The sequence below is a fragment of the Gymnogyps californianus genome, chromosome 3, assembly GCF_018139145.2.
Source record: "Gymnogyps californianus isolate 813 chromosome 3, ASM1813914v2, whole genome shotgun sequence".
Taxonomy (NCBI): domain Eukaryota; kingdom Metazoa; phylum Chordata; class Aves; order Accipitriformes; family Cathartidae; genus Gymnogyps; species Gymnogyps californianus.
The window spans coordinates 38,711,551-38,728,164 of NC_059473.1; the positions used below are offsets into that span (position 1 = coordinate 38,711,551).

The 16,614-nt window shown below is 39.0% G+C and overlaps 1 protein-coding gene across 2 annotated transcripts; it reads right to left on the minus strand.

Annotated features, from left to right (window-relative positions):
- Positions 1-243: 243 nt before the first annotated feature.
- SLC30A6 (solute carrier family 30 member 6) lies at positions 244-15,983 on the minus strand. 2 transcript variants are annotated; one of them, XM_050894450.1, is made up of 14 exons: positions 15,946-15,983; positions 13,193-13,279; positions 12,487-12,571; positions 11,476-11,518; positions 8,881-8,946; positions 8,376-8,456; positions 7,078-7,113; positions 6,168-6,262; positions 5,402-5,450; positions 3,312-3,431; positions 2,916-3,018; positions 2,575-2,622; positions 1,926-1,994; positions 244-762 (listed from the first exon to the last, which is right to left on the minus strand). In XM_050894450.1, the coding sequence occupies exons 1-14, from the start codon at positions 15,946-15,948 to the stop codon at positions 265-267; spliced, it is 1,383 nt and encodes a 460-aa protein (XP_050750407.1). In that variant the 5' UTR covers positions 15,949-15,983; the 3' UTR covers positions 244-264. The 2 variants fall into 2 exon arrangements, with proteins under 2 accessions (XP_050750407.1, XP_050750408.1); XM_050894451.1 differs by lacking the exon at positions 8,881-8,946.
- Positions 15,984-16,614: the final 631 nt, after the last annotated feature.

The following is a 16,614-nucleotide window of genomic DNA, read 5'->3' on the forward strand; positions in this document are numbered from 1 at the left end:
AAAGAAAAGTGAATAAAAAGCTGAACAGAAACAAACACTCTATAAAAACTACCTGTAAAGTATCATAAGTCTGGAAAATATTTGTGGCATTACACAGGCTACTGCTGATGCAAAGAAAAAAATTGCAATTTAGCCATTTCATGAATATGAACAATGCACTTGTTCCCAGCCATTCAGAATGATCTGACATTCCAAATGTTTATAAAAATTGGGTAATAAAAGAATTAAGTCAATACCCTTAAGTACAATAAATAATGGTGTTTATTATGGTCGGGGTTGACCACGAGCGTTTGTTCCATATCTGCTTGGGACATTTGTAAAACCAGTTCTGAATCCTTGAGTTGCTCCCATTGCTGGTATTCCAAATCCTTGATTGAGTACACTGCTGTAGGGTGCGGATCCATGATTAAAGCCCAATCCATAGGGCCTTGTCTGAGTGTTTAAAAGGATGACTGGACTCACATTTTTGCCTGGTGTATTGAAAGAAAATTCTGGCGGCGGGCTGCTGGGCTTAGCTGGAGTGGATGTAACAGGGTTCAAATTATCAGCAGCTTTCAAAGATGGCATCGGAATAACATGATGATCCGAAAAGTTCAGAATATTGTTTGCAATAGGCACAGATGATAAGGTAGGTCTGATCCAGTCATCTTTGAAAATCTGAACAGTCAAGGTAGAGACCAATGTGTATAATCTGTTAGTGACATGGGCAAGTACCATTTGTTCATTTGCATCTCTCCGAATTCGGACATGTACTGATCCAGCCTAGAAAGTGATAAAAATAAGTTGGCTGTTAACTGTTATTTCAATAAAGATTCTCCATACGCATTCAAGAAGAGGTAAGTTATCCTGCAGAGAATTATGCAAAGACCTTTCGCGGTGAAGACTACTGACTAAATTGAGAAACTTATTAAATAATTCCGTAATTAGGATACATTTTGATCTTTCCTAATGCGTTGATCTCTTATGAACATATCAAGATTGTCACTCAGGAAAAGCAAGTCTTAAAACCAAACTATAAAATACAACATGTGATGGCAGGAATGGAAAGGCAACAGCTGGGGAAAAAAAGCGGCCCAAAAGAAGAACAAAGTGCAGACAAACTCCACATGCCAAATTTAGGAAGAAGTGTCATCATGTGCTGTTGGAGCAGGCAAGAGGACAACGCGCGTGGCAGACATGCCCAAATTGGGACCATTACAAGAATAGAGGCAATGCCCCTTGTGGAACTCAGACTAAGAGTTTCTCCTGGACGTGCATATAACTGTGGGCTGCTCCTGCCTTCCTCTCAGTAACACTATCTCATTTACCTTGAACTACTGCTGCAGCAGAGAACAGGACACAAAACAGAACCCCTCACATGCTTTTCCGGCTGTCACAACATACCTGCATCAACTTAGAACAACCGAGTTCTGTGTGATCATTCTGTATCACAAAAAACCCTTTCATTTCTTTCAGCTTACAGAATATCAGTACACAACTGTAGTTGTTTTTTCCACCCCCTCCCCCAGAAATGCTGAAAATGTATGATTCTACTGTAGACCTTTGGTACCTGAAGGTTTACAGTTTTCTTTTTCTCCCCTCTGAGACAATTTACACTAATATACCATTTGAAAAATGTCTTTACTATTGTTTGGAGTTTTCTTCACTGCCAAAATAAAAAAGAAATTCTACAGTTGGAAAATGCATGCTTTAATCCCGAGCTGCAATATACATAAATAATATTAACCAATAACAAAGTTTTAAAAAAATATAAAGGACAGGGGAAGAGAAGTTTCACAATAAATCACAAGGACTGAGTACTGACTCCATCAAATTTTTTTTGTATTTAAGATTTCAGAAGAAATATTTTATTTAAATAAAAAATTTAAAGTAGTAACTGACAACTCTTTTTTAAAGGCTAAAAAGATAACAAAGACATAACTTACCAAAGTGCCAAAACCTAATGTCCAGAAATGCTCATTTCGAACTTCCAGGACACCATCCAAAGTTGAAACCTAATTTTACACAAACATCCAGAAATATGAAAATAAATTAGAAATGTTTCAAATCCTTTTAGAAATTTACTTTTACACACAGCTGAATAATACAGCATTTTCAGTAGTGAAATAAAAGCTTCCATACACAGAACAGATGATGTCTGTTAATAATGCCACTAGTGCTTATCTACTGTACTTTTGCTACCCTTAAACTTCCAAATCCATCAAAAAAGTGGATTTAAGTAACTCATTTCAAGTAACTCTTCCTGCCAAATTGCAATATTTTCTCAACTTGATATGCTGTAAGTCAACAGCTGCCTGTACTCCTTTTCCTCTGCCCACTCACATTTGTAAACTACTTCAACGGTACCTCGAATTTAGTTAATAAAAGCAACAGCCTGCACTACTTCAACAGATTTGTTCCAGATACCTGAATGACACTATTCATCTTAGATAGCAAGATCCATATTTTCTACATGCAGCTAAAAAATAATATTAAAAAAATAATTCTTTAGCAATCTTCTTGGACTACTCACAGAAACTCTTCATATTCCTGAATGCTTATTTAATGTTAGCTGTGCATTATACACTGACTTACCTCTCTAAGAAGTTTATCTAACTGGCCAATCACATGAGGCGGGGTTGTCTTTAAGAAAAAGAAGAGAAAAAAGTTATAATAAAGATTAACTGGCCCTGTTTAAGTAAGAGAGCCTTTAAGTCTGGTCTACCTACATAAGAGACCAATGGCATTAAACAATAAATTCTTATGACTTCATGACGCATATTTCTACTGCCCTTAAAATTCTTCTAGCACATCACAAATTCCCCTGGGAACACTTCCTATTCAAATGCTTAAAACAGATTTTATGTTTTTAAAAAAATAAGGACATTTAACAAAACTGAAACCACAAGAAACCTTGTTTTGTGACACTGCCTTACCTGGAGTAGTACTTTCCCACTGTAGACACTCATGGGATACATGGTACCAAATGTCATCAGAGCAATTGCTATAGCAGAGGCTGTGTCTACAGCGAAATAATTGCTAGAGAGAAAGAACAATCTTAAAGAAAAACAGGTATTTACGTTTTTGAAAGGCATAAGAATTTTCTTTTGATTCTTTTTCATTCTTTTAAATTATAGACACAGAATATTACACATACTAATCTCATCTGAACTATACATCTTTGAAAAAAGATGAATACGTTCATGGCGTTGCAATCCCATTCATACAAAATACAGCTTTTGATGAGATCATTCCTTTCATGTAAAAAAATGCAATTTCCCATAGACTGGATAGAAAAAGAGTTACTTTTTTTAAACAACAACTGTACGTACTTGATTTCAATGAGCATGTATGTAATGCAAAGAGCTAGAGCTCCAGCAATATCAATCAAGACAAAAGGGTTCATTCGTGGCAGAAAGATGCTACTCAATCCTGGGATGATTCCACAAATACTGTAACAAAACAGAAAAAGCAGTTGTCAGCTAGCTGTTCATCATTACTTCAAAACCCAAAAGAGTTACACCCACTATTTCAGCATTTGACTTCAAATACACCTTGCAGTCACAGCAAATGATGTCTCTGAGGACTGAAAAGGCCCTTCTAATTCTGCTCAAAGTTCCGTAATAGTCTGATGTCAGCAAAAATTAATCAAGTTTAGATCCACGTCACATTATCTCCCATATCTGAAACTAATACTTACCTCTTGCATCTTAAATTTGCTTTATCTTCCCATCTACAAAACGTTATACTACACTAATCTTTATACAGTTTTTCTACATGTTAAAATACATATCTTGTGCTACCTTCTTTTTTCTGGTAACATAGCTAGCTGTGTCAGCTGTACACAAGTACTTTACAGGTTCAGATATTGCTATTACATATTTATAAGTCTTGGGGGGTTTGCATATCACTAGTCTTCAAGCCATCTGCCACCTTGGTGTGCAAAAGCCTTCTAAAGCCAAAGCTAACCAATTCATGGAGTCTGAAAAGATCGAGAAGACCAGCTAGCTGAATAAGAGGAGACCAAAAAACCCATGAGGGAACATTGGGAAAAGTTATTTATTTATAATTATCTCCTGTCAATGGGAGCACGAAGAGAGAAAAGGGTTTCTGTACTTCCCAGTGAATGTAAGTGCATATGTCACATATTGGAAAATTTAAAGGAAAAGACAACATGAAATGTTTTGTTGCTCTGTTTAGAACCAACCTATGTTTAGACATCATGTGCTGGCCTGCTCCTGTAAGAATTTTAATCAACATAATTATATGTAGGTGCAGATATTTTGTAATCAGCACTGCTTCACAGAACACATCTGAAATAGCTGTATACATACTAACCAAATATAATAATTTTTTTTAAATTGTTGGCATAATTGTCTACAGGTTATCTCAAAACCCAGTAGTAATTCTAGACTCTTGATTCGGGAGCTCTTCAAGTTATCCATCTGTGTCCTTCCCTGTAACACTCTGTTACCACATTGTTAAAGAAAAACGCTGCTAGTGTCTGTGACTGCTATCCACGTTTGGTTTTTTTTCCACACTGAAACTCCAGGTACTTGGGCAACCCTATTGTTCGTCTTCCAAAGCTGATTTGCAGAATTTGGGTCTGAAAATGTAATACCTTATACCCGCATAAAATCAATTCTTTTGTTTAACAAGCTAGCATTCTCTGCTTTCCTCAACTGTATACAAAAATCACAACACGCAGAAACAGATGGGCTTTGCAGCATACTTAACATGTTATACAATATGGTTTAACATTCTTATTTTGATACTGACAGCATAAGTAGTTGGAAGAACAGGTATGGCTCAAAATAAACGTTTCTGAGGTCAGACAAAATTATTTGCAAACAATGTTATCTCACATTCAGATATCCAATACAAGCAAGAAAGTTAACAGACAAGATGAATGAGCAACACTGCTTCAGCCCCTGGAAGACACAGACTTTCCAGTTTCCTGCTGGACAGGTGAGGAGTTTCCATAGCTATGTTTCAGTGAGTAACCTGTTTCATGTATCACATTTAAACTGTAACCATCCTAGTCATTTGCCCACCCCACAGAGTAAATATACTACAAAATATATCACTCAGGTAATGATTGCTGAGAAATGCAGTTCAAGTCTGTACAGGACAAAGCTAGTTTACCTCACCTCATCCAAGGAGAATTACATACAACGTACTGAACACATTCAAAGGGAAAGTTATACAGAAAGATGTATTTCTATTAGATTGATGTATCTGGGAAATATGAGAGAATGTTTGCTCTAGAGTTCATACACTAGACCTACAGCAGGTAAAGCTATTTTAAAAGCTCTAATACACATTGAGTTTATGCCTCAATACCCATCCAAATTGTTATTATACACAAAAAAACACTGCCTTCCAGAAGCTAACAATTTTGACAAACTTTATAAAGCTTTACCTTCTACTAAGATCTGCAACATGCTCCTGAAGCCAACTTGTGCTGGCAGCTGCAAAAGAAAGAAGGTAATAAAATTACTAGGAGTAAAGGTATCCATTTTGAAGTACACTTAAAGTTTTATTTTAAGGGAAGAACCCAATACACTGTGAATGAATAAATGTATCTCAACAGATTCACTGTCACTTGAAAAAACCCCAAAGTCTGACTTTTCCAGGCAGTAAAATGCCCATCTCTCATAATAATCTGAACTGACTAAATACAAATATAATAGCAGATTATAACATCATAATTATCTTTTATATAATATAAAGTATAATATATAACTATAAACAATTTACAGTTAGCGGGAATGACTGCAAGCCTACTTCACAGTGAAAAAGTCCCAGGTAAAAAAGCTATTAAGAAGAATTATTACATTAATTTATTTTTAATCCATTAATATATCCATAAAATGTCTTCAAAGTTCTAATATCTGTCAGATGACCTTCACTGGTTGAATCCAAAAGATTGAAAATAAAGGGTACTTCAGCATTAAAATGATACTCAGTTTATCATATTAATGACTACATACTACTCAGAGAGCCCTATAAGCAAACTAGAGTTGAAATTTGGATGGCAATTCTAAACTGCATGAAGTTTTATTAACGGAGGTAATAGTAATATATATCCACTAGTTAAGAAAGTTACCAAACAAGTTACATGTTGATAAAAATAGGAACATTAAAATCTTTTCCCAATTCTTGTTAGAGATTAATTTATCACATACCTTCAGAGACATAAGCAAAAGGCTTATTCCTAATGGAAAGCATCGTAAATAAGTTGAAAAAGAGAGCCACGAAAGTACCAACCAGCAGTCGCCCCCTAGGGAGGGAGGGGGGGAAAAAACCCATATCTTAATTTCACATCATCACAAACCATGAAATCAAGCTGTGGTTACTAGCAACAACATCAAAATACTTTGCTTGGTATCTTTCACTGAAACTGAAAACAGGAGTAAGATAAACTAGTGTAACGCTTAATAACTGGCAGTGTATTATCATTTTAAGGGTTATATGAGATCACTGAACTTTGTACATTAGTGTTATCACATTAGGCTGTACATACTGTTGAGTAACAGTTCTAAACTAATTGCATATATGCACACACATATATGTTTGTCCTTTGAAGATATAAATACATCGTCCCCTCAGCAGTAGAGCTAAAAAAGCTGTTTCCTACGGAACTATGCCCTATGCCCCTACCCCTTCCTAGAACTACAACTTCACCATACATCCCATGTCCCAGTCTTTTGCTCCATAACACCTTCTTTTCCTTTCCCTGTGTTCTCTACAGTCTTCATTATCTTTGCAACACCTTCAGTTCCCTAATGATCAGAGCGTCCTTGCCCCCCACATACCAGGCCTCCTAAGAGGCCTCCAAAAGAAATGAGAGCAACTAAACTAGCAAAACCAGCAATAGATAGTTAAATCATTATTTAAGAGAGCATTACATTTCAATTGTACCTTGAAAAAACTGTTTGCAATATAGCTTGCACATAGTTTGAAACAAATGCCAAGGTATCAAAACCAATTTGGTGTTGAATGTACTTGCATAATTAATACATGCTAGATTAAGAATTAGAAACACAAAGGGACACTGAAAAAACTATCATTTTACTTGTCAAAATAATTTCTTACGTGTGTATCTCAGGTTGTTCCAGAAATCGCTCTGCACTACAAAAATAATCGAAAATTTGAGTTATATTCATACAATAAAACCTTGATACCTGAAGCATACTTTTTCAGTTCTGAAGCATTAGCTGCCATTCATAAACAAAAACTGACAGATACAGTACTACAAAAAAAATGAATTGCTTAAATAAGCACAGCAGTTTTTATAAGTGATGAAAGCATTTAAAACTGAAATGAAGCAGGGTGTAATTTAGATTTTCCAACTATTTCCAAACTGTGCCACACAGGTGCTAGCTACCACGAATGCTGCCTACACAATAAAAAGATGCTTGTAAATGAACATGTCAAAAAATACTGCTACTGCCACCACTGGTGTGGTAACCACAACAAACTAAGTCTGAAACCCCTGACTTACAGCCTCTCACTAAGCAAGGCCAAATAAAGTAGATGTTGGATGCTGTGGTGGAGATACAAATCTTTTTTTACCCACCAGTAAAATAAGAAATGAGCTTCAGCTGTAACAGAAAAACCTATGATAAGTTTTGGGAATTTCCTAAAACTGATGTTCGAAAACTTGGAGGCTTTGACAGTGCATCATCATTAGAATTCATTCCAGTGTATTGTCAGTACAACAGATCAACCTATATTATAAAATTGCTAAGTTCTTAACATAGCCCTTTATAGAGAAAATAGAACCCTTGAATAGAAAAAAGGAAGTTATGCTGCCCCAGTTTTAAATTCCAGATGTTAACAAAAGCATCTTCATTTTTAAAGACTAAAATAATTTTTTAGGCTAATCTCCTGAAATACAAATGCTTCCAAGCATAGATGGTATGTCAAATCAATACTTGAGCAAATTTTGAGGGACTGATGAAGTTGATAGTTTAAACATTCAGATCCTTAATATATTATGAAGTTGCTTTACTTCATGAAGTAACTGAAGTGAAAAAAAAAAAAATCAAAGAAGTTTTACTTATTAATGAACTTAAAAAGTCAAGCTGCATAGGGAAATGCATTAAATGAAATACCTAACATTTTGGAAAATATGATTCTTAAGAACATTGAGTCTTTTCCTTGAAAGCTGTTTAATTACATTTATCAATTCCTATCATTACATCTAAAATCTACATATAGTATAATCAATATAAGTGAGCAGTAAGGTTTAGCAATATTTTAAAAAAATCTGAAGTTTTTTCCACACTGTCTCTCTACAGATAGCATTTGTAGAATGCATATGCTTTTGCTCAATCTGGAATATCTTCGTACATAACAAAAAAATTAAAGGAAATGGTACATATCCCTACCTTTCTTTCAGTATAAAAAGAGCACCAAGCTGTGCCAGAACTGTAGATGCAAATACGGCTAGAACTTCAAACCTTTCAAACCTGAAATTTGAGAATTAAGTTTAGAAACACTGAACATTGAACAATGCATCAAATGCATTCTGGTCTGTGCAGGAACCAGCAGGATAGACTACTATTTCCAATTCTTTCAAGAGCAGACAGATGGGAAGAAACTGGAAGTTTTATGAAATAGGCATTATTTTCAATTTGTTTTAAGCCAACACTCCGCTTATCACAAACAGCTTAAAATTAAGCATTTCTTAATTCTTTTTCCTGTCCCTCCCCTTTCCTCTCCTCCTCTATTCTGTAACTGTTCTTTACAGCATCAGTCTTGGGCCTCCTTATTTTTAAGCTCTTTTACACACAGATTATTAGTCATAATCCTGTTAGGGGATACAGGCAACGATAGTCAGCCACGTATCAAATGTTGTATGATCAAACACTAGATCTTGTGATTACTACTTACCCAAATGAATAGACTGGGCTAGGTTTCTTCATCATTACCCAGTAGCTTATTAGACATGTTACCAAACTGAAAGAAGGGGGAGAATTAGACTATGATAAATAACTGCAGCTTTTACAAACTGGATAATCTACAAATGTACACTTCAGCCATCAGAACTGAACAAATGGATGTAACCACGTCTTACCATGAACTCAACCCCTCCATCACTGTCACAATGAGGGTTCCAGTGAATCCAGAAAAGGTTGTGCTTGGGAATAAAACTGAGACTGCACAATGATGTCTCAGCTGTTCCCATAAAAAGGGCTGCAAATAATTTTAGCAGAATGGTAGTCGGTCTAATTCCTTACACCAGGAGACAGCCTAATGCTGTACTTATGGCATGCTGTGCTTACAAAGGCTACCACCAACCTTCTTCAATATAGAACATCACTCAGCCTAAATCAAGTTTACCATAACTCCAAATGCAATGCATTTTTCCACTGAGGCCCTGACACAAAACAGCACAACCAGTGTTTCATTTGCATGCACTCCATGAATTTTTCTGAAAGGGACCTGGAGCACATGAGACCAGGTACCCCAGAATTTGATTAATAGGCAAAGGTAGTTTGAGAAAATCCTTTTAATACTGTCTGGTATCACACATAGTAATGAAAAGTACAAAGAAAAGTCTATGAAACTATCAGACTAGACACCCAGTAAATGCTCTTCTTACATGTGCTTTATGAACTTGCCTATAAATACTGTAACCTGAAAATGGCCATTTAAATGAGAAGCAACATGATAAGCAAGACGACAGGACTGTCACACTTGTGTCACTTCCTTTGTATCCCAGTGAAAAGGGGAAGAAAGCTCTCCATTAAACTTTTCTTTTAGAGATATACCATGAATTAGATTTAGCACTCTAGAATAAGTCTCAGGCTATGCCAAGTATTGCCTTTCTTTTCCACAGTGTAATTTGTCCACATATATGGCCAAAACATTTACTTTTTTGGCTGCTTTCATCTACACAAGCTCTAATCTAACTGACCATTCACTGACAGCCACAGGTCTCTCTTGCTATTTTCTTTCCAAGTTTTTCTCTCATATTGAACGTCTGAAATTCCAATTATTTTATCCACATGGTACTAGCCTGAATTTTTCTAGGATGAGTCTCATTTCCTTTGCCTATTTTTCCTCTATTGACCCCTTTAGACAATTTTTTTTTTATTGGAACCCACCCAGATTCAGTGCCATCTGTGCCTTCATGCAGCCCTTTCTTAATTAATGACAATGTTAAATCAGACGGGATCAAGAACTCATCCCCACAGCTGCTGAACAATCACATTCTCACAACTTGAACCACAGCTGTGTGGAGTAAAAGCAAAAGCAGAGGAAATAATACTGCTCATATACAAAACAGTAAATTATATACTCAGTTAGACTATTATAAATGACCAGGAAGTTGACAAAAATGAAAGAACCAGAAACTGATTTTTTCAGCAGAATTACTGAGCATTGTTTTCCCTTACAGGAAATCAAAACTCTTGAAAGAGATCGCTGTGAGTTAGAATAACCTTCTAGTCCATCCCCTAATTAACCTAATATGTGAGTGCCAGGGGTATTCCATCTTCTCCTAAAACTACAAAAGTAATATTCTATACAAATACGAAACACAACATCAAAACTTTCCCCAAGGTGAAAAAGGTATTTTGAGTCAAGATGACAAAACTCAGCAGATACAAAATTCTAAGAGAAATATGAGATTCATTAAAGTTATATCACAATTCTAATGCAGTCATAGATCAAGTTAAGTATTTTTGTGCCTATATCAACCATTCATCTTCCTTTCTGCATGTTTCCTGCTGTTATTTATAAATGTTTTGCTATCAGTCAGATAAGCTATAGTATGTAGTGGGCAAAACAGACTGCAGATAGCTTTTTATAAGCTTGTGAGCTAGCAAGGAAGATAATGTAGGTTAATAATTAAAAAATACATGCATTTTATGCAGTTTATTTCCCAACCACTGCTACCAATGTGCATCTCAGATAAGAACTGAATATATTTCATGTCTGTATTATCAATATTATCAAACATGTTCAGAACTTCCATACTTAAAGTAGTTTTAATATCATTTTGTTAGGAAACAGGAAAAATACTAAAAATACCTAATGACCTTATTGGAAGAGTGCATGGGATCTAGCTCTTGAAATATTTTGAAATAGAAATAGGATTACATACTCCTTGTTTCCTGATGCTGAAACCAAGGGATACTTCAGAACCAATGACTGTGGCATTAGGGAAATGTTCTGAGTGAGCCACCAGATAACGGTTTGATGCTAGATTCTGTTTTATGTTGTTACACATCTGCACAGAGAAATCCATGACTGAATTGATTTGTTACTAGTCATTCTCAATACAGCTATGGTGTTTCTCATCATCTATTTATTGTGATGTACAATTTTATACTCATTTAAGCTATATTTAAACCAGTTAGTGTTTCTATACTGATGACTCTAAATGACATGTGTTTGTATCTGTAAATAAATTTTATATGTATAGAAATATACAAAGACAGGCACAAATGAACAGTAAGACTAAATGGGAAAAAACCTCACCTGAAAAGGTCAAAGATTGTCAAATATGTGTAAGCAGTTAAAGCTGTAAAAAAAGCAAATATTAAAACTTAATATAATTTTTCAGTGCAGAAATCACTTGTATTCTTCTAAGTCCCTCCTGTGCAGCTCCTTTCCATCTCCTATCTGCATAAACTGTCTCTGCTGACAGAGCAAGTCTCTCTGTCTTTTGTATGTGTATATAATATGAATGTCCTAAACAGACCAATATATTTAACTTCATAAACAGGTTGATTATGGCAATCCTAATTATAACAAAGCATGTAATAATGCCCTGATACAAAAGGTATTAAGCTTGTGACTAAGTTGTGACTAAGAATTTAAATACAGAAAAGTCAGGAGATCTTCCAGTAACACATCATCCGCCAAAGCAAGAGATCTCTTATGTGCATTCTTGCAGTGAAAAGTAGGTTCAACAGAATTTTTTACTTGTTTTGCTTCTCCGACCCATCTTGAAACTGCAAGAAAACCTGTGTCACAAATTAAAAATGTAAGGCATTCTACTTTCAGTACAGATGATGGGAAGCATCTTGGAGCCCCTATACGAAAGTAGAGGATATACAAAATATTGAAAAGGGGCATTCCTGGAATTGGAGAAGCCTTTTGGCACACTACAAACATCTTCATTCAACTGCAAGCGAGGGTCTCTCTATGTCACTGGCACTATTTATATAAGGAACAGGTTTGAGGACTAGCTTAAAAGACTGCTTTTTTGCAATCTTTAAAGATAAAGAGGGTACTGCAGGAAGAAAATGACCAGCAGGTCTGGCAAAACCTTGCAAACTTTGAAGGACTTTCACCCATCCACGCTTGCCTGTGAGAAATGCCTCTAAACTGACTGTGGCAAATCAAAAGGAAGCACTTTCCAAACCTGGCTGTGCAGCCACGTAACTCCATTACATGCTGAACTTTGCTTTTTTAGTATGTTGGAACTTCACAAGCTAAGAAACACATGGTAGTTGGTTGTAGTTTCAGTACAAGAGAGCCACCTACCTATGCTGTTTGTAGAGCTGCACCACATTAGCAGGAAGCCAATACATATTAAATTTATAGCACCAAACAGCAATATCTTCCAGGACTGTTGATGAGAATACATATGTATTTTACATCTTCCAAAATTTACAAGACAAAAATATATCTATCTGGTTTTAAAAAACAATATTGCAGTACTTCATCATGCAAGCAGAACTGGCTTCTCCTCCCTCCCAAAAATTTACAACTCATTTCAGAACAACAAGCCCATATTCTATTTTTAACTTTACAGATTGTCTCAAAACTTGTTTATAAACAGTGTTTGTGCACCACACTTAAAATACCTTTTTGGTCTAAAAAAATGACCCCTGTATAATATTTGCATTTAATTACAGCACACACCATCTGACTTTTGAAGACAGACTTATACAACTTTATATTAGTGGGTTTCTTTCTTTGTGCTGGAACTTAGGTCCCAAAAACATCTATGCATATTCAGTTTACAGTTCTACTGAACGCACTAAATATAAGTACAATTCTGGAGAACACTAATTGACAGGGACAGTGCACAGGAAGGAATCCAGTTTCACAGCTGGATTTTTTTTTAAGCACAGCTGGAAAATTTCAAAGAAATATTCTCAAAATATACTCAGGTTAATAATGTATTTTAACTTATCACAGCTAACATATTTTTTATTATTATTCATTTTTTAAAAGAAATACTTACTCTTCTATCTGCTGCAACCAGCCTAAATTCATGTGTTAACTTTCCAACCAATGATCTCTGTGATTTGCGGAACAGGTGTATTGTCCCCTTAAAAAAAATTTCAAAGTTTAATTAAAATTTTTACTTAAACCATAGTTTAAATTAGCAAAAAGGAAATCTTCATTTATGAACTATTTTCATAATTATATCAAAGAATCAGAATGAGTTTTTTGTTAACTAGAGATAGCCCGTAAACATTAAATTCAGCAATATTTTTTGATAACCATTTTATATGGTTATTATACTAGAAAATGATGAATGACTTCGAATCAAGCTTCATTTAGATATAATCCAGAATTCAAGTTTACTGGAAAACATACCAAAATACCATTTAAAGAGTGGTTTTTTACTTTTATTTAAATAAAACTACTACAGATGTTCTGAAAACACAAAATATTTTTCTTTATCAAAGCACACTTCCCATCCAAAGCCAACCGGTTTATTCAACAGGAAAATACTGTTTATATATACATATATATATATAAAAATGAGAACTCATCAGAGAAATAAAAACAATGCTGGTATCATCTGTGATGTGGTGGACACAAGGCCAGTAACATGATGAGACATACAAACAATCTCAGTTATGGCTTAACCTAAATGCGCACAGTAGACGCGGTCACTGTAGGCGCTCCCTCTCCTAACTTCCAGTTACATGCAGATAAGCACTTTCCTGGGGTGGAGAGGACGTATGTGCATGTAGGAGATGGGAGCGAGGGGGTGCTACGTGGCTCTTCTGAAAGTGTGGCAGGGAGCAGACTACCAGAAAAATTCATCAATCATGCCACTTGCTCCCTTTCCTCAGAGGGCCCAAGCTTCTAGTTAGTTGTCCTCCAGTCTACTCTCCCCACAAAGAATTAAGTTTTCCACGTGAAAAGCCCTTCTGATTTGCGATAGAAATTTGTGGACTTGTAACGGAAGGTCGGTCATATGCAACAATTTGGGGCTGGATGAAATAAGGTTTGATTGTAAGCTATCACATCTGTAATTACCAGCAGAAGACAAAAAGACAGTACTAATGGGCTGGTCACCAAAACAGACTCAATTAACTTACAGACACATTTGTCAACACAGCTGTATTTCATATTATCTGTAGAAATACACGTATGCCTTGGTGCCATGAATTAAAAAAGCAGTACTATAGATCCCACGTTTAGCTCACCTGGGGGAAAAGGCTGGCACTTACTATTTTCTTTACTAGCAAATCATTAGATGATGATTTTTTTTTCTCAATAGAGACATACAGGATGACAGAACACTTTGGAACGCTTTTCTAACAGGCAGCGAACTGCCTGCTTACAAAGGTTACTCTATCGCCTTCGCACCCATTGCTTTCCCATGCTGTTAGCACTATGTCCATTGCCAAGGTGCACTGTGCCACACCTCCCTGCTTACTGAAGGATACCGTGCATTAAAGTTGTGGATTCTGCACCACAGAGGAGAACCTCGTGCAAACCCGTGCTAGCCATAGCTCACCCCTGGAAGCAAGCTCTAATTCAGCAGATGTTGCACTTTGGCATTAAAGCTTCCCTAGCTCCTAAACTTCTGCCAACACAATGGAGAGAAACACCTCTGTGCTGAGCAGGAGGGCAGCTACCCCCTATCTCAGCCACTGAAGGTCCCCGTGTGGTGCGAAAACAGCTGTACAAGAAGTATTTCTACAATGAGTGCAAGTGTCTGCTCCAACAATGCCAACAGGTGACAGTACCTGTTATGGATACTGATATCAATGTATTTGTGCTCAGCATAAAAAGGGAAAGTTTAGACACCCAGCTGAACAAGCACACACGGTGGTCATTCCCAGAAGAATCACTCCTCTTCTTTGGGAAGCGAGCCATACGTACCAGGACTAACAGTCCTCTGCTTTCGCTCCCTGCTCACACGGGAGCAGGGGCAATATAACCTGTTTGTCCTGATGCGAATTTCAGTTCCCCGACTGATTTGGTGTGGAATGGAAACTTCGAGGCTGAGACCGGGACTCGGGCCATAGCCCAGCTACAAGGCTGAGCGCGCATCGCTCGTTCGAGACACAGCCCCAGCGGAGAAGCCCTCCACGACACCCAGCACCCATCCCGCCCCTCCCAGCTCGGCACCTGCCCGCAGCACCGGCTGTCCGCTGCCCAGCGGCCGGGGCCTACGCTCCCACCGCGGCCCTGGAGAACCACCGGTGACCGGGGAAACCGCGTACAGGGGGAGAGCGGGGGGGGGGGGGGGCGTGAAGAGGAAGTACTACACGGAAAGCCACACCGCGCGCTCCTCCCGGGCCCCGGAACCGTTAACGGCCGCGCCAGGCCCGGCCACCCCGCCGCAGGTGCCCCGGGGCACCGCCGCCTTGGCGAAGGGGCACTTCCCCCAGCTCCCTGCCCCGCCGGCAGGCGGCTAGCAGCGGCGCTCGACTAACGGTAACGGGTTACACCGCCCGCGGCTGAACGCGGCGGAGGCCCGGCCGGGCGGGGCGGTCCCCCGCGCGCAGCCACGTCACCGCCGGCCCGGCGGGGCTCGCGCCAGGAGTGGGGCGGGGGACGGCGGCGCGGCGCGCTCCAGGCCGGGCCGGCACCGGGCCCGGGGCGCTCTGCCCTGCCCTGCCCTGCCCTGCCCTGCCCCACCGCAGCGGCAGGGCCCCCCCGCCCGGGAGCGGCCGACCCCACCGCCTACTCGCCCCGCTCCCACGCGCGACTTCCCTCCCGCCCCCTCCCCCAGCGGGGGCCACTCACCATATTATTCCCCGCACCGGAAGAGACGGCGCCATGCGAAGCCGGAAGAGGCGGAGAAGGCTTCCGTCGCTACGGCAACGAACGGACCCGTAAGGCCACGCGCGGCAGCGGATGTGACGTGTAACGGAAACGGCGCCTGCCCCGGGCCGTCAGGTTGGAGGCGCCTTCAGCCGGCGGAGCACCTCGCCCCTCCTCCCGCGGAGGCAGCGCACCGAAACCCGCAGTCGGGTCGTTCTCAGGCAGCGTGCTGCGAGCCCCGGGCAGGCAGCAGGCGGAGAGGTGGCGGCAGAGGCCCGGCCCGGCCCCCTCAGCCTTCCCTGGTGACAAACGGACTTTGCATGGAACCCTACTGCATTTCTGGACTTCATCCGCCCGCCCGCTCTGAGAATTCAGAGAAGGGACTCCCGTCGTGGCGGTCATGGTACTCCAAACCCCAGGGATGGTTTTGTTTCACCGCTTCCTCCACACAAAAATACACCTAAAATCGTGACGGCATCACCGCAGCCAGTCCTCTTTGCTGCTGTATTCTGCGGTAACGGCAGTAAGTACGCATCTTTGAGTGGACTTTTTTCCAGCGATATGCAAAACTTCGAAAGGACAGTAGCTCTCAGAATCACAGGAGCGCTGTTTTTGAAAATGTAGTCGCTACTTTGTGTCCTGAAGTTCTGA

Excerpts from the sequence above, each read along its gene's own strand:
- SLC30A6 (XM_050894450.1), bottom strand. Across the intron at positions 3,019-3,311 it reads TACATGCTCATTGAAATCAA|CAATTATTTCGCTGTAGACA; the intron begins GTACGTACAGTT and ends CTTTCTCTCTAG. Across the intron at positions 763-1,925 it reads CATTAGGTTTTGGCACTTTG|GCTGGATCAGTACATGTCCG; the intron begins GTAAGTTATGTC and ends ATCACTTTCTAG.